The 26,443-nt window shown below is 30.7% G+C and overlaps 2 protein-coding genes across 2 annotated transcripts; both read right to left on the bottom strand.

The window, feature by feature from the left end:
- Positions 1-1,645: 1,645 nt before the first annotated feature.
- Positions 1,646-10,253, bottom strand: LOC143076703 (uncharacterized). Its single transcript, XM_076252547.1, has 4 exons — positions 9,940-10,253; positions 7,799-7,922; positions 7,071-7,182; positions 1,646-5,951 (listed from the first exon to the last, which is right to left on the bottom strand). The coding sequence occupies exons 1-4, from the start codon at positions 10,050-10,052 to the stop codon at positions 5,914-5,916; spliced, it is 387 nt and encodes a 128-aa protein (XP_076108662.1). The 5' UTR covers positions 10,053-10,253; the 3' UTR covers positions 1,646-5,913.
- A 6,132-nt stretch (positions 10,254-16,385) lies between these two features.
- On the bottom strand, positions 16,386-24,470 carry LOC143079882 (uncharacterized). Its single transcript, XM_076255540.1, has 5 exons — positions 24,070-24,470; positions 22,159-22,282; positions 21,828-21,879; positions 19,817-19,942; positions 16,386-19,052 (listed from the first exon to the last, which is right to left on the bottom strand). The coding sequence occupies exons 1-5, from the start codon at positions 24,186-24,188 to the stop codon at positions 19,033-19,035; spliced, it is 441 nt and encodes a 146-aa protein (XP_076111655.1). The 5' UTR covers positions 24,189-24,470; the 3' UTR covers positions 16,386-19,032.
- Between the last annotated feature and the right edge of the window lie 1,973 nt (positions 24,471-26,443).

Here is a 26,443-nt window from a genome sequence, read left to right as displayed (position 1 = left end):
GGCCTTGGGAGTTGTATTAACTGCAAATTAGTACATCATTAGAAAAATAACTGATTTTTATATTTATGCATGTATACACCGTAACATTTTTCAGTTTTAAAGCCCTTTATAAAGACTTTTAAGTAACTTAAAATTAACTTAGTTCAAACAAATTTGCTTCTTTTGTACACTATTTAAAAAGTAAAATCACAAAAATACTAGCTCTGAGGAAAATTCAATCGTAAAGTCACTGATCAAATGGCAAAATCAAATGACAAAATGTCATATCTGCATAAAATATTTGAACGTTTGTCAATCAAATAACAGATAGATAAAAATATCCAAAAGAGTGTACATATAATAAAAACAAAACTTTTTGCATATAACAGTACTAACTATTTCCTTAAACTACTGCTATGTTTAGTATGTTGACCTACATTCTGTATGATGTATCAAATTTAACGATTGTACTTTCATTTTAGATACTAGTACTTGGAAATTTGAGCGTAGGGTTTACTGAAAATGAATAGTTTTTTAGATTACTGTTAAAATGTTTATTGTAAAAGTGTACCACAAAACACATAAAAAAAGGAAATCTAAAGATAGTTTTCCGTGTGCATAGTTTTTGAAGTTCAGAGATCTGTAGAATGTCATTGTGATTGAAATCATATTTAAATGTTTATTATATGACGAATCTATATTCCAAATGTATTGTATATTTTAAGTATATTTTGTAATAAGATAGTGTAGTGTTATTGAACACATATTTCAAACGGTATGATAAGATTCCAACATCAAATCGGAGAACACACTCTTCCTATTTATTAACACGAAAGGACAAGTAGGCAAAAATAAAGAAAAACGTAGACAAATCAATTAAATACTAGTGAATAGAAACAAGGGTTATATCAAATGCTCTCAAATAAAACGGCCTCCGTTGTCCAATATGGTGATTGATATAAATTATCAACCTTGCAAAAACGATTAATTAATGGTTGGTTTGACCTTGTTTTCTGTCTAGCCAAACCTCCCGCCTAATAACAATCTTACAAAATTTCGCTAAAATGGAAAAACGCACAAATAAATAAAATAAAAGTCACGTTAAACGATTTACTTGCCCTAGTCTTTTTTGCGATAGCTTTTAAATTCATTACGGAAAAAGTAAAACCACCAATATACTGAACTCTGATGAAAATTCAAAATGGCAAATCTTTAATCAAATGGCAAAATCAAAAGCTCAAACACATCAAACGAATGGATAACAACTGTCATATTCCTGACTTGGTACAGGCAATTACTTATGAAGAAAATGTTTGATTGAACTTGTATTTATAGCTAGCTGAACCACTAACTTGTATGATAGTCGTATCAAATTCGAACTGTTACATTTATACTGAGTCTGGATTCGCATTGAAGGTGATATATGCATAACATAGACAAGTACACTTTCGACGCATCCGGTCTCGCAACGTATGTATTTTATAAGAGTCCCATAAGATTTTCTTTGTATTGTAACAGATCTTTCTTTAACGTTTGTGACTTCTCATAATTTTGGATCTATGTGTCCGGTATCGTTATCCATGTTACCCGTTAACATAAGGAACTAGTTACAATGAAAAGTTTCTCCGTAAGCTCACTACTGTCTATATATTAGTAACGAAGTCTGTTTAATGTTCACATGTTTAATCATATAACAGTATATGTATTTATAATATATGTAAAGGTTCACAATTATAATTTCCAATCTAACTTGTTACTTCAATATTATCTATAATACAACTTGGAACTTCAAGCTACTACTCCAATATAAAGTGTCTCACAAGATCTTGCTATAAACATCTGTTCTTAATTTAGACTAAACATTGCTTTATGGTCTTAGAGTATTTTGATCAACTTATAGATGTTATTGCAACTCTACTCTGCAACGCACGTACCGTATAAACTGTCACATTAATCAAGAAGAAATATCTTTAAACTGATTATATACTGACCATCAACTCTTTGATGTAATTGATCACGCCATATCACTGCCCGCTCAACAAAATTCGCTTTCACTCGAATTTAAAAAAAATCTGATCCCCATTTACTTCATAAAATAATATGGTAGAGGCAATTTGTTGCTCACAAGGAAGCTATTAAATCAAGAGTTCCAAATGGTGAAATCATCTCTTCGTAAATTTTACGGACGCCATCACGAGTTGGTTGACCGTCATGGAATAACCGTTTCACAAATGATATCGGATATGTTCCTTACGTTGTAACTACCATCCCCTTCCCTTTCATAAATGTGACCGAATTAGACTACTTATCGGACTTGTTATCTTTTAAGAAACACGACGGGTGCCGCATGTGGAGGATCTGCTTACTCTTAAGGATTACCTGAGATCACCCCTAGTTTTTGGTGGGGTTCGTGTTGTTTATTCTTTAGTTTTCTATGTTGTGTCGTGTGTACTGTTGTTTGTCTGTCTGTCCTTTTAATTTTTAGCTATGGCGTTGTCAGTTTATTTTTGATTCATGAGTTTGACTGTCCCTCTGGTATCTTTCGTCCCTCTTTTGTAAAAAGATTCTCTTAAAATCTAAATTAACAATTATCCTTTCAACTTTAAACTCTTAAGAAACCCTTGTTCGTAACTACACACAACACACCCACTCTCATAATGAAAAGAGATTAAAACTAGTTTAATCAAACAAATGTTATACACAAAATCAAACTAAATTAACACAAAATGATATACAATATAAAAACGAAATAAAAAAAAAATAATTAAAAAGCTTTAAAAGTAATTTACAAAAATAAAAATCATGTCCTCATGACGTCATCGGTTTCATCTTCCTGTGCCACTTGACTGTGCGAAATTAACAACAGGGATGTCATCTTCATTTCATCCAAACGACTCAAGATGAGTGGTTGGTGGTTTCAGATTGCGCGGTTCGGGAATCCAAACTGATTGATACATATCTACCAGCTGAAGGACGCCTACGGGTACGGGAGTTTCTCGCTACATTGAAGACCCATTGATGGCCTTCGACTGTTGTCTGCTCTATGGTCGGGTTGTTGTCGCTTTGACACATTTCCCATTTCCTTTCTCAATTTTATTGTCACCTAGATAACAGTTTAAATATACATGTTTACTGCTAATCGTTTACAACATCGCTGGTTTTAATTCATTGATAATGTTAACGAGAGTCTTCTCCAATGTTCTTCAAAGTTTGAATATTATACTCTCTTGTAGGAACGTTAACATTCATCATCATGTTTGGCAAATGCGTCTCCAGAAAAGATGGAGAAAAAAATAATTACAAACACAATCAAAGCTTCACAAATATTTACATTCAAGTCATTTACATTATGGCGTATACAAAGTTGTCCTAATTTATTTTCACGCCTAAATTTTCCATTTCAGCTATCCTATAATTTCACTATAGTGGAAATGCAAATTGTTTCTGCTTTCTGCACACGCTATAACTCGGCACCATTTTCCCAATTTTGCGTACTTAAATTTTCGTTCAGCTTTTTAAATTCGGGTACTTCCATCAAATATAACGTGTCTTTCTTCTGTACGTTTTTTTACCTATTCATAATTTCGGGATCTATGTATTCGGAATCGTAATCCATGATGCCTGTCTACATAAGGAACTAGCTAATGTAAAGTTTCTCCGTAGGCTCACTACTGTCTATATAATAGTAACGAAGTCTGTTTTAATCATATAACAATAGATATAATATTTGTAAAGGTTCACAATTATAATTTCCAATCCAATTTGTTACTTCATTCTCATCTATACTTCAAGCTACTACCCCAATATAAAGTATCTCACAAGATCGTGATATGGACATCTGTTCTTTAGACTTAACAATGCTTTATGGTACTAGATCATTTGATCAACTTAAAGATGTGATTGCAACTCTACTGTGCAACTCATGTACCGAATACACTTTTAATGTACTGACCATCAATACTTTATTGTAATTGACCGCGCATCAGTATATATGAGATTGGCATTGCCGTACAAACAAATCTATGTATTAAAACCAACAAAAAAAGATGTTAGTAATTATGGCTGAATTAACTATGTATATGATGTTCTCATACAATACACTCATATGAGCGTAGTAGCGTAGAGCGTCGGTCGAAGACATATAGCAAGACACACTTTCGAGTTGTGCACGATGTCTTCATAATTAACTAAACACAATATTATTGTATGAATATTTTACATGTAAAATGATAGGAAACATGGTATATTTCTTTTAACAATAGTCATGATAAAAAATCATTACAATCACTTATTTTGAAGGTTTTTCTTTTCAAAAACATCAGTATTTACAGGATTAGTCAGTTTGAAATCTGCTACAAATGTTGGGTTTTTTTTGGGCAGTTTTACGATTTGCAAGGTTAACAAATGTCGTAAGTAAAATCACAAAAATACTGAACTCCGTCAGAGACAGTATATATTACAACAAAAAGTGATGTAATCAATATGTACGACGAGCGGAATATTCTGTTTAAGAAAAGTTACAAATAGATTAAATGAACATATCGCCTTGTTGTTCTGAATTTAACTCCTCAATCACAAACAGTTTACAAAACATTTATAGATTATATAAATCTAAGGCGCATACAATAATTGTAAAAATCGGTTACAGAAATTTGGTGACAAATTATAAGCCTTGGTATCTTTAATAATCAAGAATGAATGAGAATAATTCAGGGAAATCGGAATGTATACTAAATATATATTTGGAATATATAGTTATGAACTTGAACTAACATTTCTGTTATCGTTTGTGGGTAAATACATAAACACTGCACCCCCTTAAGGAAATTTATCTTTTATTCAATACCTTGTAAAGTTATTTCATTAATGAATAAGCAAGGGGAAAACACAGAAATATTAATTGTAATTTAACAAATAATTAAGGATTCAGCTTAAAGTACTATAATGTCTACATAAGTAAAATGCATCTTTTTACTTTCAAAGAAGTAGGCCTAGTAAGACCACTTTTTGGCCCCTCAAAGTATAGCAATTTTACAAAATTGTTAAATGTAAGCTTTTAGCTATTTATTGGAGAGTATGGTACTTCCGTTACATAAATATGGATGTTTTTGACAATACAATGCACATGTATCGGGTATTAGTATCATTTAGTCATACTAAATTACTGAAATCTTCAATTTTTTACATTTCTGTTAATTTTTAGACGTTTTTTTTTGTTCTTGATATTTCAATGTATTTTGAAGTTGTTTTTGATGATAATACATAACATATGGAGGTTGACAATGAACACGGATGCGGGCACTTTCATTTTTGACAAAAACCATCTATAAATTGACATATAATGGCATGTTTGATAGGTTTTTCATAATCCTGTTTTTTTTATAATCCTGGTACTTTTGATAACTATTTCATACCTAAAATTAAATTTGAGCGTCTTTAAATGTAAAATCAGTTCAAATCTTTCACATAAACCGATTGAATCGATTGAAGTTGACAGTTAAGTGTCAAAAATCTTTCCTCAGATGAACCTGAAATTTAAGGCCAAAATCGGCCCTTACCGGACCTACTCCTTTGATAAAAAAAACTTATTTATCAATACTGTATTGTCAGTTGACACGTTTATACCTTCTCAGTTTCAAAATTGTCCCTTTAAATAGCCATAATTAGATTCAGTATTAACGGTTTTTCTTTTAAATTCAATGATATCAATCTAGCTGCTAAAAGTACAAATATTCATTTTAAATCATATTTTATGTGTTTCGATGATTTTTGTTATAATTACCTCATAGATGATGATATAATCTGATGATATTTCGTATAAGTCATTATAAACATTGATAATGAAAAACAAAATATAAGTATCTGATAATTCAAATACTTTGTATTATTCTGATTGTTTTAAGATAAATCTTCATCTGCCGCTTATCCTTTTTTTTAAACAGATTGTTCATATCCAGCAATGCCGATCATCCCTATAAAAGAACATTAAAACATTAATCAAATGCAGAAGTGTTCGAGGTAAAGAATAATATAGATAAAAAAACAATAAAAAAGTCAAATATCAAATGTTTACAATTTTATGAGAGAATCTTATGATCGTTGAACAAAATTGTATTTTGAATAGATACAATTTCACTAGTGGAGGGCAGCGTATCAGAACATCGGATTTTAATGAGATTGGAATAGATACTGTTGCAAATCATAATGGACCATGTAGTTTCAATAGTATTTTATTTTCTCCAAAAAATATTGTTAATATTGAACTTTAAATTTGGCACTCTCTATCTAATTGATAATTTTGATTAATGATTGATTTACTGCAAAAGAAGCATAAAAGCAAAAGAAATATGAAATTAACAATGCATAATATTGCATTGCATACACAAAGCAACGAAGTTAGCCTAGTTTTTCATGTTATCAGTTATAGAAACTAAAGTCGAAATATGGTTTTTAAACTGTCAATATATAAAATGGCGGCATAAGATATAAGTAAACATGATGTCATTATTATGTTAATACGGCGCGAACGCAACACGGAAACGTAACGAATTTCACGTATTGCAACGAAAAAAACTGTGTGACGTTTCATGATTCACGTAAACATTCTAGATCGAATAAAATTTATGATATGTAGAACGTCTGCTTCATTTCTGCACGTGTTGTCGACAGTCACGACCGACGATACGGATACTCGAATAGTTATATTTTGGTAAAACTAAATATGTTTTCTTTTCACGATAAAACAGTTTTAATAGTGAAATTATGTACCACTATATAAAAAAGAAGCTGGAGAAATTGGGTTCAAAACTTGAATCAACAAATCTTTAAAGATTTTCCCTTAATGTTGTGTCTTCTAATCAATAAAACTAATAAAAAGGATTATTCAAAACGTTTAACAATTGGTTGCCATGTAAGCCTTTGGTCTAATTCTATTCGAGTATATATTGGGAGTTATCATAATTCACCTCGGTTTACTCGTCTAGTAAATTCAAATTACAAAGAATCAAATTTTGACATTGTAAAAAATAAAATCAAAGATACAAGGTTAATGATTATTATAAAACTGGTTCAAATAATAATTTTAAATTTACCTTTCATGTCACGATGATCTCTGAGAATAAAATGTCTCCACTTTTGGTTCCATTTCCAATCGTCAAATCGTTTGACTGTCGTGCTACACATAGAACATAATAAAACATCGTCCTAGAAATAAACAGATGTCCTGATTTATGATGATACAAAAACAAATATGAGAAACAGAAAGCAACAAAACTCCCCGCTTAACATACGTAAGCCGTTGATTTCCTAGTAAGAAAAGACACGGAATTTGTCTTTCTGAATAGGCAAAGTCAGTCAAATAAACATACAATCTGTTATGGCATTTGGCATTTGACACTTGTTTTTTAAAGTTCATTACATTGATTTTGTAAAAAAAAAATAAAGATTTGTAAAGGTTGAAGAACATTCAAATGATACGTTATATCGTCGAACATGATGTTTAAATGAGACCATGAATATTAAGATTACAAAAGTTATACCAGTAATCATAACCTTAGACGAATTGTTATATTTTATGTCCCAATATATCGACTGTACGTTATCTAGTTAACAAATTACAGAAATCTAGGAAATAAACTTCACTATGTAAAAATAACTTAATGAAATGTTTGCTTTTTAGGTTCAGAAAGTTAAAAGTTTTAGTGATTTTCTTAAAAGTTAATGTTAGGCAATGCCAAATTTCATTCAACAAACAAATAAACAAATGTGTATACATACAGTATTTATGAACTTTGAAAGTTAAAAAAATAAATTGACGTACCAATTTCCGTGAAAGTAGAGCTTCCACTACTACGTAAATGTCTACTACCAAGACACACACGTTTAACAATATGATCACGACTATACTTATTATGTCCCCATATGTAACTCTGGACCTGTCATCACTGTAATTAGATAAAGATAGTTAGATACTCAGACAGTACTATACTAATATTCTAAATATCCAAAATGTCTTTCCCTTTCATAAAATACAGCTCTGTTAAATTGCTTACTCACTAAAATTTAACACGATATTTTGATTAAACCGATAATCTCGACTGGGACTTTACTACAAAATTAGTATGCAGTCAGACATGTTAGCGTTTTTTCCTTTTGGTGTTAATAGTAAAGTTGAGAGGCAAATTTCTGTATGCACACTAAGTGGTTATAACTAAGTATTTATTCTACTTCTTTAAGGTTTAATACCACCAAATCATGGTACATCACATCCGATTGTATACAAAAATAGTTCGACAAAAAATATTCCCTTGAATTTGACAGTTGTAGGTAATTAATTCTACATTGTATTGCAGTAAAAATTTCTGTTTAATAAACATATGTCTTGGGTATTTCAAAGCACCATTATTTTTTATTTGGGGTTTCTATAGAATTTTTGGTAAACTTGAGGTTACATGGTTACTAAAACTTGTACACAGGTTAAATAAGGGGAGAAAGTTGATTCGAAATCGGTGATGATGATTTTCTTATATGCAATGAAATGTTATGTGAATTTTTTTCTGTAGTACTAAACAGAATAAAACTTTACTCATGACAAGTATTTCTTTATTTTGAAACAAAGATAAATTCTGAACCATTTTTTGAAAAGTGCAAATTCAACAAAGACTAATAGGGGAAAATCAATGGTGGTATTAAACCTTAAATACCTCCCCATTATATGTTCATTATAATTCTTTATACACTTCCTTATTGGTATTTTTTAGCGAGATGTTCCCGATCATGCTCATTGGGTTTTTTGTTTGAAATGATCTTTTATGCCCTCTTGTATTTGTTTACGGTTAAACCTTATATCACTCATATAGAATGAAATGTACCAAACTGATCTATCTGCATGTCAGTGCTAATAAAGTTAGTTATATCCTCGTGTATCTTGGCTTAGTTGCATTTGTTTAGATCGGTTACGCCATCGTCCCTTAAGTTTTATTCAAACAGATAAAGAATGAAAATACAAAATTTAAGTATCATCTCCAGATAAAGGTTTTTTCAAAAACATATTGCTTAGATATTTCAACTAGCCTAGGTATCTAAAATAACATTCCATAAATACATATAAATTCATTTACTTGTTTTACATGATTTTATTGGCTTAGTTAAGCAATAATTTATACAAACAAAAAATAACCACAAACTTTATTTGACAGAAAATAACATTCAAGACATTATAAGGCCTTGTTCATTTTTTGTTTTATCATTATTTCGAGAATAAACATAGTCCTCACGGCATCTGTGTATCACAATATTGAAAAAAGATAAGAAAAACGTACTAATTGATATCAAATAAAATAATACTGACGTAAGACTTTTATTGGCACAAAAAAGGTTTAATATGGAAGTGAGAAAAAAATCAAACCAAATCCAATATCTTACCAAAATGTCAAATTTAGGCAGAATTTTTCAAATAAACAAACAAATGATACTTTTGTCTAAAATTAACATATTCTGTCTAATCTGTAGGTGGCACGGTAGCATTTGCATTCCAAAATTTAGGTTGCTCTTTTCTGTACCCTACCTAAGTCAATGTATCTGAAGAGTGTGATTGGACAAAAAATACAGTATCAACTGAACACACTTTCCAAAATTGAGGGATGAATCAGGTGTAGAAAAATATGAAATAATTTTACAAACAGATGATAATGAATTTTTGAGATTTTTTTTGAATTGTGTATTCACTGCATGATAAAAGTACTAAAAGCACTAGTGGCCTCAGATTTTTAAAAATAGCAAAAAAAAATGATCATGATACACATTCATATTCATTTCTGAATAGTGAAATGAAAGTACTTCAGTTAACTGTAATTGTAGATTTTTTTGCAGTGTTAGAAAGTGGTGAAAATTCTAAAAAGGCTATCATTATCCCTTATGGGCAAGGAAATACTACCGTGACGCCTTAAATTACTTACTTACCAGCTAAACGTCAATACACTGACTGCATCTACAATAAGGATGAACAACGTCAGCGATGCAAGCTTTTCCTTGTTGCATTCTTTATTGAATAGAGTCAAATGTAATTCCTCCATTTTAGTTTTGTTTTTGCCAAAAAAACAAAAATGCGTTAAACCATATAAACTGAAATTGCATTAACAAAAAGAATCCATTTTGGGATCGACTATCTGAACTTGAACAGTCATTGAACATTTCGGTCTGTATTCCACAAAGATGTACTTCCATTTGTAAATTAATTTAGGTTAATGTCTTATGCAATCGAATGTTAAGATCAAGTGATGATACCGTATGTCATATACTTGTTTCTTATAACATAAATAAATATAATTATTAATGAAAAATGTAAAAATTGAAACACAATGTATTATAACACGACACCTTTAACGTTTTCGATAATATTTATTGTTATAAACAGCCGGTATGAGTATAAATCATAAACTGTAAATTGCGACAAATTTGCCTTAACATATACTCTTGTATAAGAAAATGAAATGTTCCGAGAAGCAAAGTTATTTTTAAGTCCGAGTAATCAACTACGAATAGTCAGTTATTATAAGGAATAAAACACTTCATGCAATGTATTAATACCTAGAGGAAGATATGAAAATAAAACAAAATAATTGTGCACAGAATCTCATACATATTCACATGCACTGATTGCATCATTTTATTTTTGTGCCGCAGTTTAATTTTACAGTTTATTTCATTACAAATCTTTAAAATTACCTTTATAATGAAATGTTGTAAGGGTAAGCAATGAAGTATGATGCAATAATACTTTGAATTTCTTTTGAAAAAGAATTCAAAGAATTTTCGAAAATGAAACATAACGGAAGTAAATAGAAGGATTTGTTTATATAATATTACAACCCCAAATTAACATTGCCCATACCTTATAAATTGAACAAGATATGACGTAAGAAGTAAATCACAGATATCATTATTCTTTTACATAATTTTTATTTATCAAATGTCTCATCCTGAATAGTCGGGTCATTGACTTGATTGAATCAAATATAAGAAGTGTACAAAGACCAAAATAATTAAAGACAATGTTTTAACTTTGAACTTGTTTACATAATTCCTAACTGTACAGCACAAAGAATATTCTATGCATTCATAGAGTTAGAGAAAGCATTTGATACTGTATAAAGAAGAGTATTATTTTATGAAGTCATAATCTTACTATAAGTTTAAATGAGGTCTGAAGCTGGCATGTCAGTAACTACTGTCAGTCTTTTGTAAACTTATGTTGATCATTTACAAGTTTTTTCTGTTACCTATTCTAAAATCGGATTGGGATTTCTTTTAAACTGTGTTTTACTGTGCGTATTGGTGTGTGTTTATTTATCCCACATTGGGTAGTAGTAAAGGGGAGGGTTGGGATATCATAAAAAAAAATGTTGGCCTCATGTTGTTTTCTGCTCTTGGTCCATTTTTTGTCTCTTTGACACGTTCCCCGTTTTCATACTCTCCTCTATACGTTATTGTTCTTCAGCAGACATTTTTTAGCAGGTCTAAACTGTGGTCCATTTTGATCCAAATTTTTGGTTAGATTATAGAGATAGACTATTATATTGTAAATTTTATCTTAATACTGTACATTACATGTTATAGTTATATATACAAAAAACAATCATTTAAGACTTAAAAGAAATAATGATCATATATTTGATGTGTGCAAGACGCCTTTTTACTATTTCATTAACCTTAATTGGAAAAATTAAAGACCTAAAGTCGACGGAATAGAAATATTAAAACTGGAAAAAATTAGGAAAAGTAGATCATAAATCATCCAAGTATTTATGTATGTACTTATCTGTATTTAATTCAAATTCAGTAGACCTTGATTGGTCTATAAAAGGGGACTACGGTGTATTGTATAAATTCACTTTGCACTTTTATTGGTGAAGGTTAAGGCTAAATAAAAACCAGTCTAGATTTGAAACATTGAAATTAATCAATTAATTACAGCTTTTAAATTAATGCTAGCAAGACAAATCTTTGTTTGGCTTGCTTGCTTTGTTTGTATCAGTGTTTACTCAAGCATGGTAATTAAGATAGGCGGGGCTCCAGCTTGTATACATCATACTTAGATTTTATGGACGTTATGTCTGAGGTTAAGGACACTTGATTTTAAAACATCACATGACAAATATTCTCACATGTTTTCTCACCTGTAAAAATACAATAATTTGTCAATGAAAGAAAAATATAAACTTTTTTCTTGTATGAGGCTGAGAAACTGGCCTTCAACATTAATTGACTTAATATTGTTTTTATAACATATTAATCTATTAGTTCAGTCAGTTATTTCCATGTCTGTCCTTTGATTATGCAACTCCAGAAAATATTCTAAAAAATGGGAAACAATTGTATTGAAAAGAGAAAATCGAGTGCACATTTTCTTATGTTAGGGTGTGTTTGAGATGAATATTTTGTCTTGAAAATGTGCAAAACAAGAGTATTTGATACATCATCTCGCTTCAGACTCTATCATTTTATATAGCAAAGCTACAGGTTGACTTTATAAAATACAAAAAAATACAGTACTAAAAGATGAAATATAGGGGTCAAGTGAAATACCTACCAAATGGATCACAAAATCAGAGTAGGTGTGTTCGAATAGCTATTTTAGTAAAAGTGCTTGACGACAATCTTTAAGTTGGATCTCTGAAGAAAAAAAAATTGTCTTCCGTTTCTACGATTGTGAAAATGAACAGATAATTTCGACGAAGTAGAATCCTGTCTGTATTGTATATTTACAGGTAAGGAAACATGTGAGAATATGTGTCATGTGATGTTTTAAAATTTAGTGTCCTTAACCTCCAACATAACGTCCAATAAAATTTAGTTATGATGTATACAAGCTGAAGCCCCGCCTATCTTAATAACCATGCTTGAGCAAACGTTGATACAAACAAAGCAAGCAAGCCAAACAAAGATTTGTCTTGCTAGCATTAATGTAAAAGCTGTAAAGTCAATATATTTCGTCAACAATTTCCACAATTACAGAATTCTTGTAACACTATTAACCATACAGCATGGCTATCTTATATTTCTGCGCTTGAAAAGTTTTCAGTGAAACTTAAGGTATGTATCTTGGCAAACCACAAGTACAGAAATACTTTATATTTTTGAATTACAAAGATTTTACACGTATATACTAAAAAGTCTTCACAATATTCATTTTAAAGAAATGAAAATCAGAAGAGTTGAACAATTGAGCATCTTTGAAATATTGCCCACAATTTGTAAAAGATTATGCAGATAGGAGCATTTTTCAAAACAAACTCACAAAGTGCAATAAAATATATTCCACTATGCAGCATTTTGTTTTCCTTTTTTAATGTCAATTCATAACTGATCACCACTCAGTATTATTTTTTTTTAAATTTAACATTTTAAATCAAATTGAAAAATCTCAAGGTCAGCAATTTCAAGGTTACGAAGTTTTCTGAATAACTAACAAATACACTTGTTTCATTAAAGTCTATAAATCGCTTAAGAATAGAAATATTATCAATCTGAACCGTAAATGTTATCTTCACTTTTCAATATTCTTGAAAAATCTAATGTCATTCAAAACTTCCTTTTTTTTTAATGCAAAATGTTAGGCGTAAATGTACCAGGACGACGGAAGTAATATAGTATGTAATAAGCATAATATTTATACCTGTCAAATGTTTCATTGTTTTTCGTGGTGTATTTTTCCATTGCACGTTCATTATTAAGTGGATTCACGAGTTTTGAATGTCTCCATTGTACCTTCCACCCCTTTTTAAGCGTAGATTAGAAATATAAAACAATGTTTGAGGGTTACGACACCTCTGTATTGTCCAAGATTACTTGTAACATTTTACAGGTGCATTGCCTTTTCTGACGTTCAAGCCCTTCTTTCGTTTCTACATTTATGTTAAGATTGCTTACGAAATGATAAGATCTGCACTTAGTATTCTTCATTTATATTGTTAAAATGTTTGTACCATATTGCGTTGTTGCACCTATTTTATTTATAGATCTGCATGTTTGCATCATAGATATTTTCGGAATCAATTAAATAATTAAATTAGCATTATCTAAATGAATGTTTGCATTGTTCCTTGTTTGACCTAAATACCTGGTAAATATTAATTTGAAGTGTTTAACTCATTCCAAATACCTAGAAAATTTTAAGTTGCGATATCTGAAAATCAACAATTCATACATTATATATGAAAAGGGTTAAATATATAGGTTTGCATGAAGATACCATTGGTAATTTAAACAAATTAAATATAAACGCAATTTAAATTTCAATTGATGTGTGTAAGAGTCATGAGTGTCAAAATATACTATAATTATAATACGATATTAAACTTTACTATATTTCAAACAGTATTCTACGTTCATTGCCATTAATGACGAGAGTATGTGGGTATTGGACAAATATTTCACACAATCCAGGTTGTAGAAACATTCCAAAGTAACCACAATAGAAAATTCGAATTTGTAAACGCAGACGATGCCACTTTTGAGAAACTTTCCATATCCCCGCAAAACTGGATTAGTATCAAATAGTACTACTAAGATTTAAGACCAACAATTCTACAGCGAAAAAACACGAAAAATAGATGAGATACAACACTACAAAAATATTTGTCTTTGAACTAAAACTAGATGAATAAACTGTTATAACCCAGTCGGAGGTTGCATTAATGTAAATATAGACAATGTCATCTCCAATAGGACCTCCTTTTACGACTCAAACTCGACCACTTTTGATAAAAAGTTTTGAAACAAAATTATATCATAGAACGGGAAGCTTATCTGTACTGCTAATTTTTTTATAGACAAGTCAAAATATAGGGTTGTGTGGCATAATTTCAACATTTAATATGCCCCGGACTTCTAAGACTTTAAACTTATACTTGAATTCTGGACTATCTCTACCATAACATCTGGTCTACCATTTTGTTCTTAAAATGTCCTGTACCAAATCGGGAAAATGGCCATTTTTATATTATAGTTCGTTTCTGTGTGTGTTACATTTTAATGTTGTGTTTCTGTTGTGTCGTAGTTCTCCTCTTATATATAAAGTGTTTCCATCAGTTTTAGTTTGAAACCCGGATTGGTTTTTCTCAACCGATTTATGAATTTCGAACAGCAGTATACTACTGTTGCCGTTATCTACCTCAAAATTCAACACAGCTGTTAATGTTTATTTATAGTCGTAAAATTCAAAAGTTATATCTCTATGAGATGATACATAGAGATCATATCTGGAAACCAGTACATAAACAAAACAAACTATCTATGAATATCATATAAAAGAGGCGTGGTTTATAAAACAGCTGTATTAACAAAATGCAACCTATAAGTATTATAGATGTAAAGAGAGACAGACCATTCACTTTGATATCAAATATTGCTATCTCCATTTGTATAAAAAAATATATGCTTATTTGAAATTTTGTTGTCGATATCAGATGGTGAACCCTATCATAATCTGATTTTGGTTTAGTAACCACTCCTCAATGAATATGTTGATAATACGTGTGTCCATAAGTTAAAGTTGAATTGTTGTATCTTATTGTAATTCAATTCAGTATTTCCTTTAGGTTCACCGGTTTGTCAAAATTCTCATATTTGATTTATAAAATACTTAAACACACAAGTCTCACATTATCAATTTACAATGCACGGTCTCGATAATTGTATCAGCATTTCGTTAGTATTTTAATCTAGACGCTATCTAATTAACTACAAAGGTGACCTACGCAGACTATCCACGGTCGTATAGCCAGATATAAACATAAGTTAGAACTACATAGATGGCAAACTCTTGCAATGGGATTTTTCTAGGTTTGTTAATTTCAAATTTTAGGTTAATTATCGTCTTTACCTATTTAAAAATGAGAACATGCGGATCGAATGAGTCAGTTAAATCGTTTATTCTTTTTTTTACTTTCTCTTCGTTTTGATAACGAAACACGCCTTATTTATGCGTAAATAAAGGCAACAGTAGTATACCGCTGTTCAAAACTCATAAATCCAGGGACAAAAAACAAAATCGGGGTAACAAACTAAAACCGAGGGAAACGCATTAAATATAAGAGGAGAACAACGACATAACACCGAAACGTAACACACACAGAAACGGACCAAGCATCAGACAAAACACCACGAGAATAACAAATATAACAAGAAAACCAAATACATGAATTTGGGATAGACAAGTACCGTGCCACGTCTGATCTCAATATCTCAAACATAAGAGAAAACACAAACGACTCAACGTTGAATACAGATTTAATGAGGTCGAATTATTCACTTGCAAGTGAATAATTCATCATTGACGATACTTAGCTTATTTTGATAAAAATTGAACCAAACTGGTTGCTAAAAACGAATTTTTATTTCACTACTTCACTTTGATTAACGATTCACCAAACTAAATCACAATTTAATATGGTTAATATACCTCTTAGCTAATGCCTCTTTAGCGTCTAACCCTTTGTACAAAGCTAAATACATTATTCACAAAACATTTATTTACTATAAAATGCAAAATATTCTCATTATAGATGTACAAAAGATGTTAAAAGATACACAAGATACATGAGGAAGCATTATTTCACCATAATAAAACTATAGATCTCTTTACAATATACAAACTCTTTTTTAATAAGAAGCTTTTACCACAAAATTTTTGTACATTGATATCAGAAAATAGCAATACAAATGTTTGACGATTTTCAAAATTCATTATATCTGGTTTAAAATTTCAAACCTCGTCAAACGAGGCTGTTCTTACATCGCGATAAAGTGGACAATCTAACAGTAGCATTGCAACAAAAACACACCCAGTTTTTTTTTAAAAAGATTTTCACACAGAACAGTTTCCAATCGAAACACTGCCACGTCTCATCTATATTTTTAGAAAGTACTGCCTTGACAAAACAGCATCACAATGTTACAAACGCAATAAGTCTTGTTTTGGGTCAAACAAGGAATAGGTACGTAGCTTACTCCCTTCTCTATAAGTCTTGGAAGAATTTTTTTGACGCTAGTTTTCCTTCCTGAAAATATTACATTTTTTACAAATCCTCATAAACGTCAACACTCTTATCACAAACTGAGTCAATGGCACAATAATTATTGAAATCAAGCTTAAAAAAAGTTTTGAACCTCAAAAATCAAATTTTTAACACAATTATGTTTCAGACACAAAGTTTCAATGCATTTAAAAACGTTACTTTTTAACGATTATGTATGTAGTTATTCAATTTGCACATTCTACACAAGTATATACCAATTGTACATGTCATTGTGTATAAAATATCGGATTCAAACCAATATCTCCCTCAACCGCAGAAATAGGAGTATACGTGTCAGCGCCTAGAAAAAAACTGCATGAAAATATGAACAGAATTAAAATATGTTTTCGTAACCCTTATAGAATACCTGTACCCAATTATAAATCTTACTAACGGATTGTACATGTACATTTGATTAAATACATCGCATGTGAAACAGCCTATAAATTTGTATATAGCTATCCCTAGAATTAGAACCCTTTTGCGGCCAGAGCAACGACCATGGTTGTAATATTGTAGTCTAAATATTCAGTAAGTACCAGAACTAAATAGGAGAAATTTCAATATTAAGATATGATCGCCACACTCAACACACACCATGAACATTCTTCCGAAGGTAGTCTGAAATGAACAACATTACTCTTGTCATCATATAATTCTTGGAAGAACCAAGTTTTTAGTGCATTTAATAAGACATGCAACTAAGAAGCACTATAAACTACGAGGAAAATTAAAACGGAAAGTCCCTTATCAAATGCATAATTAAAAAGATCAAACATATCAAACGAATGGATAACAAATATCATATTCCTGACTTGTTATAGGCATTTTCATATGTAGAAAATTGGCAATTATTTATAACCGCGTATTCTAAATTCGAGGTATAAGTCTAAAAATAAGGCGAAGGATCCCGTGTCTGTTGTTTCTTTAATTTCAAGTTCTGAAGGATATATAAATGGAACCCAACCAGAAAAGTTTGAATTGGTTATAGACACAATGTCATCAATATATTTGAATGTGAAATTTAATGATCAAGCTATTTTGATCTTCCTGTTTTTTTCAACGCTGACTCTTGGAAAATAAGAAGATATCGCCAAGGAGAGGCGCACAGTTCGTTCCCATAGGAATACTGACAATTTGCTAAAAAAATCTACCTCTATATTCAACAAATATGTTTTCAATAAGAAACTCCAGCATTATTAAATATTATATACTATTAACAAAATATGCCCCGTATATTTTCCCACAGTAAAATGTTTATATCTTTCAAGATTAGATAAAATTTGTGATAAGAAACATCAGTATCTTGTTTAACCCCCAATTGATTAAGAATCAGTCAGGTTGGAGCTCATTTACTTCAACAGAACACAGAAAACCATTATAGATATACTTAATTGCAGAACACTATATATCTGTAAATCCCAATGCAACATGTGTGTGCCACACCTTAAATCTATCTTTACTATAGTGCTATATTCCTGTTTAAAGTAAATGAACTCAAAATGGATTGACTTCCCTAATTTCTTACGTACTTCTATTATACATGGGACAACGGTGTTTCTACCCATGGCTTACGGAATCTCATTTTTGTCTTCTACCAACTAACATCTTACTATTCGATTATTACAAATTATCTTTCATGATGCATAGAAGTGTATACTCCTCTATATGAGAGAGGATAGCTATCATCTCACATATTTGACTTTGGTAAAAGGTTGTATGTGATAATAAACTGATAACAGTTCTAATTGTTTCAATAGTCTCTACATATGACATCTTAGTGGAACACTGAAAATATGCACAATATGATTTCACATTAAAAGAAGGACGAAATATAACAGCAGGACAGTAAAACTAAAAGAAAACATCGAAATAAACTGACAACGCCACAATGTTCACATTAAAATTCAACATGTAATTCAAAGGTAATATAAAAAATAAATTGACATTTAGTTCCTCCATCGTATATCCCACGTTAAAACTGGTTTGTCGGCCCTAAAATAGAAATTGAATTATAAATGACATTTTAGTCAACATAGAACAATGTAAGAGAGTGTGTTACATGTAAACAAATTTCAACCAAACTTTGGTAATAAAGATCAATAAATCCCTCATAAACATGGGTATCCTTAATAGGTCACAAAAGGTGTAATGCAATTTCTATAATTCTTGAGATAACTCCTCTGATAAAAGAACGTTACTTTGACCCTTTCTTTGCTTATAGAAATTTATTATGCTGTTAGTCTTCTCTATTTTGCTATTCATACATTATATCATGTCAAGCTATTTGAGAAATATATTGATGTGCCTCGTGTTGCCTATTTTGGTTGTCTGAACTGTGTTTGTATTTACAATAAAATTGTTGCGCAAATTGTTACAATATTTGTTGGATTTCTTTCTCCGTTTTGATCTGGATATTTGTTTACATTACATCACATCTAAAGTTATTCCTTAATTGATCTATATATAATCATTAATAGATATGAAGTACATGTACTTAAGAATTATTTTAACATAGTTTTTAAAAGGTTGTACTTAATATAATTTTATTAAAGTGTTGAAATACATATTATTATTTGATTTTAGACTAGTTCTGACCGTATTTGAAATGAATGAATTTAGTAATACTAATTTTGCATGCTATTCTGTTTATGTACATGTATAACTTTTATCAGATTTCTACATTTGAGTTTGCAACATAACATTACAAATATTGCATTTTGGCTTACAAACAAAATAAATAATGAAAGTCATTATACCTGTGTCCTGATTATTAGGAGAAACAATAAGCTTCCAATCAGTCCACTGTTTAGTTTCCATACACGTTGAAACAAGAGCCTTAGGTTCTATGCCTTTTGTGTATTCACATATACTTTTGTCAAAAACTGCAAAGAGTAAATTTTAGTGTAATGATAACATTTGCAACACACTAGACAAAAAAAACACCAAAATCTGTTCAAATCGAGACAACCTGGAACACTAGTTCTAATTTCATATGTGTGTGTTATGTTTTAAATGTATTTTTCTTTCGGAACTTATGTGTTGTGGCATATATTTGACGGTGAGTTCTGTAAAATCATAAATTCCTTTCTTGAATCCTAGCAATTTAGAGACTGTGTCGCTGGCTATGAAGAATAAATATGGTAAAACATGTTTGTGAGAGCACAATTAGCTCCCTAACCTGACCGTCGTTTTTTTGTCATTACTGTCTCAATTTAGGAATAATCCACTCGACAGAGACCGACAGATTCCTGGCTTAGTAAAACGATGATATAGATATACACTGTTATGGAATTAAACCTTAAATTATACCGTGTTCAAATATAGTTCAAATGTTTGTTTAAAACTCGTTCTAGAAGACTTTAGAATTTTCAATGAAATAATTCATCCAATAAAAAGCTGAAAGAGAGGCAAAAAATACCAGAGGGACAGTCAATCTCATAGATCGAAATAAACTGACAACGCCATGGCTTACAAAAAGAAAGCAAGCAGATAAATAATAGTACACATGACGCAACATAGTAAATTAAGCAACACGAACCCCACCAAAAACTTGGGGTAATATCACATGCTCCAGAAGGGTACGTAGATCCTGCTCCACATGTAAAAAAGGAATGTTAGGAATAACAGCAACAAAAAAAAATCAAAAAAAGTCACAAGAAAAACATTACATAAAGAAAACATTTTATAATTACAATACAATGATAGATTAAAGTTACCAATGTAGTACAAAACATATTTTACAACCATCTGTGGATATGCGAAGGATGTCAGAGAAACTTATAATTAGTCGGGGTACTTTCCTGTAAATTTTCTTTCACAAAGACACGAGGCTAAATCTTGATTGTTAATGTTTTGGTTGTGATCGTGTCAGTTTTTTGTTCTTATTGTATTTGTATTGTTTGTTTCGTTTCTCCTATCTTTGTCATATGTCATATCACAGAAGACGAAAAAAGGAGTCACAACTTATATAGAGACTATATAAGGCAATTAAAAGCTCGACAAATTGGATGGACACTATTATATTGTTAAAGACTAATACTGACATTAACCTTTTTATCTGTTTTTACTATATTATTTTACTCTATTTTATTGTATATTGGGTGTGGAAGGATTTCCGTCTCATTGGCATTTTCTTATAGTTTTATTCACTCTTTACATTTTAATGTCTAAAGAGTGCAACTGTATTTATATCATATCATTTTACTTTGAAATGTATCTAAATCTTCTTTTTTGCAGAATACGTGAGCAAGATACATGTTATTGGATTTTAAATATTTAGGCCACGAGCATCACTGAAGAGACATGTATTGTCGAAATGCGCATCTGGTGCAAGAAAATTAGTACCGTTAATTTTATTACTACCACTGGGTCGATTCCTCTGCTGGTGGACTATTAGTCCCCGAGGGTATCACCAGCCCAGTAGCCAGCTGTACTTCGGTACTGGCATGAAAATACGGATTTTTTTGTGTTATTAAAATTTGCTGTTACTAAATGATAGAAATTATTATAAATTAAGGAATGTATCTCCCTCATGCAAAGCTCTGATTTCTTTCACGAATTTGACTATACTTTTTGGACCTTTGGGATTATAGCTCTTCATCTTTTATATAAGCTTTGGATTTCAAATATTTAGGCCACGAGCATCACTGAAGAGACATGTATTGTCGAAATGCGCATCTGGTGCAAGAAAATTAGTACCGTTAATTTTATTATTGATATATAAGTTAGTGTTCAGTTTAAGGCACATTATTTATTTGTTGTCCATACTTTTAACCAAAACAACGTCTTCTTTGTTGACTGTATATTCATGCTTTGCATTCTACAAAAAATAAATTTGTACTTTTATAAACATAGTTATTAAAAAATAATGAATAAAAAGGACAATGAAAGAAAAATAAAACCTGCATTTGTATATCACTAAAAAAAATAAAAGAGAGTATAACGTACTGGACAAGCAGAAAAATAAGAAAAGTTTTTGATATGAAAGTTGTTACTAGTATTTTTCTAAGTCTTTATCGATTGTAATTTGTTGATGATATTATTATATCAAATAATTATTATTTTCAAATTTATGTTTTCAAAACACTGATCAACGTACGAATTTTCTTGAATGCTGTCCCTTTTCAAAAATGAAATACGCGTCCAAAATCAGGATACCTGCTGTAAATGTCAGCATCACAACTATAGCGATAATATCTCCGTCTGTTATGTCTGATCCTTCTCTAAAATTGTAATAACATACGAATAAAAGACTTGGAAATTGTTCAGGAATCACCCTAAAGTACAAAGGCAATTAAAAATTCATGTAAAAGAATTTTCAAGTTAGAGAAAACAGCCCTTTAATTCAAAAAGAGTTTCTCTTATATAAGAACAAAATAAAAATATAAAACTTTTTTAAGACTTTTATGCGACTGTCGTATTTAAAACGTTTGACAAATCTTTTAGTGTAATGCAAAAAAATACATTTAGAATGCTTCTGTTATTTACATATCACTATTTTGTTTTCAAAGATCACGCAGCACCCATTCCCCATGAGCATGTACCTATATTTAACTGTTATACGATTGGTGATCGTGTAAAACCTTTTTGTACCACTGAATTATCTAAGCAAAAAATTAAGGCACATTGCCATTTCTATTATTCAAACCCTTCTTTCGATTCTACATTCCTTCAATCATAAGAGTTAATAAGGTCGATCGTGACATGCTGTAGTCTTTTATCTTCTATTGGCACCATAAGACATTTTTGCATGTAATCTAGTTATACATAACTTCATATATACATCATATGATTTTCCATAATCTAATAATCAAAGCTTTAAACTTGCATTTAAATGAGAATTTGCTACGTTTTCTATGTGATCAAAATTCATGGTTAATATTCAATTCGAAGGTTTTACTTTCATTTTAAAATACCTGGAACGTTGGGTTGTGTTTACTTAAAATCAATATATAATACATTACATAATTCATATTTAGAATAAAATAATTGTTTATGTGTTTAGCATACTAAGTATATATTTGCCTATATGTATCTCATTAAAACACTTTTGATCCTCATAGCTGTTCAACTTTGTACTTTTTTTTTTACTTTCGAACTTTTATATCTGGGCGTCACTGGTAAGTCTTGTGTGGACGAGGCGTGTTGTGGACGTATTGAATTTTAAACCTGATGCCTTTTGTTATCTATTATTCATGTGTTTCTTTGCCTAATACGTTCTTCTATTTATTTGTATTGTAGCCATGTATTATTATGTTGTCATTTTAATGTTATATTTAACAGTGCCATTAAAGTGCGAGGTTTGGCATGCCACAAAACCAGGTTCAACCCACCTTTTTTTTTCTTTAAAAATGTCCTGTACCAAGTCAGGAAAATGGCCATTGTTATATCATAGTTCGTTTCTGTGTGTGTAACATTTTTACGTTGTGTTTCCGTTGTGTCGTTTGTTTTCTCTTATATTTGAGTTTGAATTCACATTACTATAAGACGTGTCACGGTACTTTTCTATTCCAAATTCATGTATAGGGTTTTGATGTTATATTGGTTATTCTCATCGGATTTTGTCTAATGCTTAGTCCGTTGCTGTGTGTGTTACATTTTAATGTTGTGTCGTTGTTCTCCTCTTATATTTAATGCGTTTCCCTCCGTTTTAGTTTGTTACCCCGATTTTGTTTTTTGTCCATAGATTTACGAATTTTGAACAGCGGTATACTACTGTTACCTTTATTGTACCCTCAAACGAATAAACTGGGTCCAATGTCTAAACATCCGAGTTGGAGATTTCTGCATTTTATATCTGTGTCTAAATGATCAATTCTAGTTTGTTTTGGGTTTCTTTTTTGCTTTATTTAATAATAATAAAAAAAATCATGTAAGTCTTAAAAATATTATGGGATAAAATTTCTATTTTTTGCTACGGCAAAATCTATCGGCATCAATTCAATGTTCCATGGGTCCATCTCGTTTTTTGCAACAGTATAGAGAACAGCATAAATGTAAATCTTCTTACCTTTTGAGTAAGAGTTTTGACAGTAGAATTACATCCATCACCAATGTAAATGCAGTCGCGACAATAAGTGGCAAGTTAACAAACTTGCAATTGCCATACAACGTTGGTATTACTTCCATAATTGTAATTTTCAAAAATGACAGAACATAAAACAATTAACAAAATTAAAATTTACAAAAAACACAAAAATATTCGCAATGAAATGTCCTTGAAAAATACACTTTTTGTCACCGTTCATTTTATTTAAACTGTGTAAATTGTTTGTTTCCATCTATAATTTTTTAAGCTATTATTTTTGTATATATTTAAAATACTGTATATCATGTAACACTGTTACATCGAAGTAAACTAAATTCCTATATTCATTATTCTTATACAATTGTTGCAGTCATTTCTTCTTTGAAAAGAATCATTATATATGCATGGTAAGTTTTTGAATAAGAAGTTTAGTCGGAAACATTGAAATTTAAAATACATGTATACAATTTGATAATAAAACAAAAATAACTTTTTGTAAAATCCAATTTATTTATAGATCTGTGTAATATAAAGGTTAAATCCAAATACTTCGTTGAAAACTCTAACGATTTGATTAACACTGGTAATATAAGAAACGCAACAATCTATAGAGAATTCGTTGAGTAGCGGTCGAATTGATCGGAAAAGGAACGTTTAGAGATCGAGATTGGTCGGAATACAAAAAAAATTTCGATCAGTACTCGATCATTTCGACCTTTGCTCGACTAATGTCTGATCATTTCCAGATTAACTGACCAATGTCCGATCGCTTCCAGATCACTGCGACTTCTATATTTATTTTACCCCAGACCAACTCGATCAATACCCGATCCCTTTGCGGCAAGATTTGACCACTCTGAAATAATCAGACATTAGTCCAGCAAAGGTCGAAATGATCGAGTACTGATCGAACATTTTGTTGTATTCCGACCAATCTCGATCTCTACACGATCCTTTCCCGATCAATTCTACCGCTACTCGTCGAATTCTCGATCTCTTCTCGAGTGACTTTCTTCTCGGTCCTTACTCGATTATTTTTGACATGTCAAAAACTCTCGGGTAGATGGTCAGATCGATGACGAATAGGGTAGACTATCCCGAACACCCTTGTCGATTGAGTCAGACCAGTCTCCCGATCAAGTAATTTGTCTTGATCGGGCTTGATCGAGTTGATCTGATCGGCAGTGTGAGCCTAGCTTTATATAGTTTCTATTAAACAAAAAAATAATTTGACTTTTTCATTATTTAACAAAACATATGTATTTCACAAGAAAAAGGTAAATTAAAGTATGACAGTTGTTGTTCATTCGTTTGATGTGTTTGAGCTCTTGGTTTAACCATTTTTTAATTTTCTTCGGAGTTCAGTATATTTGTGATTTCACTTTCTACTCTGTCGACCAATCTTGAGTAACTCCAAATAAAGTTATATATATATATTTTGTCTGCTTTTTGCATAAACTTATCAGACATGTATTTGAACATCGGTATATCATTTTTATATCTATGTCCATGTTTAAATGACATGATTGAATTTTCCAAACACATTAGAAATTTTAATGAAATTTTGGAAACATTTTCGCCCGATAATGATGTTCTAATCTTTCATTCATTTGGTAAAATTTATGCTGCAACTGGTTTGACAATCTCCGTTTTTTTTTTTGTCGTTTTAATATGCTCCATTTGATTATTTATGTGGTGCCACTCAGCTAATTAGCATCACTTAGTTAAAAACTGTTCTTGGGTTCAACATATGCAGTGCATAATTTGTATGTGTTTAAGAGCGTTCAACCCTCTTCATAATCTTGGAGAGTGGTGTAATATTTTAGTTTCATAGATAGTTTGAAAGCTTTACGGGTGCCATCATGACATCTATTAACTGTCATCGATTAACTGCATCACAGAGAACTATTTATATGATCAGTTTTTATTCGTCACTGTTCATTATTTTATCAAATGAAACTAATCATCGAAGTTTACTTGTTTGTTATTATCGATTTTCCATTACTCAAGATCATCTCATATTATTGTGAAGTGGACACTGAATATTTATCTAGCTGGTGTCGATCTTATTTTCCGATTAATTGTTTGTGAAAAAAGACGAGACGATCTTTTACAAAACCCTGGCTCATTATTTTTTAACTCAACTGATGACGTTTACAAAGTCTGAGTAGCAGCTGTAAGCTCTAGAATAATGAATATGAGTTGAGAAAAGTATACTCCATACACGGGAAAAGTTACTATAATGTTGCTAAGGTGATGAAAATATGTAATTTCAAATTTGGATCGTCTCGTTCATCAGAGATTCTGATACTAAGTTGACCGTTGTTCTTAAATTCGCTGTTAATGTCTAGAAAAT

The sequence above is a fragment of the Mytilus galloprovincialis genome, chromosome 1, assembly GCF_965363235.1.
Source record: "Mytilus galloprovincialis chromosome 1, xbMytGall1.hap1.1, whole genome shotgun sequence".
Taxonomy (NCBI): Eukaryota; Metazoa; Mollusca; class Bivalvia; order Mytilida; family Mytilidae; genus Mytilus; species Mytilus galloprovincialis.
Note: the sequence above shows the minus strand (reverse complement) of the source record. Positions and strands in the feature narration are given on the sequence as shown.

What these genes read in the sequence shown, in the direction of transcription:
- LOC143079882 (XM_076255540.1), bottom strand. Translation starts at nt 24,188, where the DNA reads ATGGAAGTAATACCAACGTTGTATGGCAATTGCAAGTTTGTTAACTTG. An exon ending in GACAGCATTCAAGAAAATTC is followed by an intron (nt 21,880 to 22,158) that starts GTACGTTGATCA and finishes TATTTTTTGTAG; the next exon opens with AATGCAAAGCATGAATATAC. An exon ending in TCCTAATAATCAGGACACAG is followed by an intron (nt 19,053 to 19,816) that starts GTATAATGACTT and finishes TTTCTATTTTAG; the next exon opens with GGCCGACAAACCAGTTTTAA.
- LOC143076703 (XM_076252547.1), bottom strand. Translation starts at nt 10,052, where the DNA reads ATGGAGGAATTACATTTGACTCTATTCAATAAAGAATGCAACAAGGAA. An exon ending in AGTGTATTGACGTTTAGCTG is followed by an intron (nt 7,923 to 9,939) that starts GTAAGTAAGTAA and finishes ATCTAATTACAG; the next exon opens with TGATGACAGGTCCAGAGTTA. An exon ending in CTCTACTTTCACGGAAATTG is followed by an intron (nt 7,183 to 7,798) that starts GTACGTCAATTT and finishes GTTTATTTCTAG; the next exon opens with GACGATGTTTTATTATGTTC.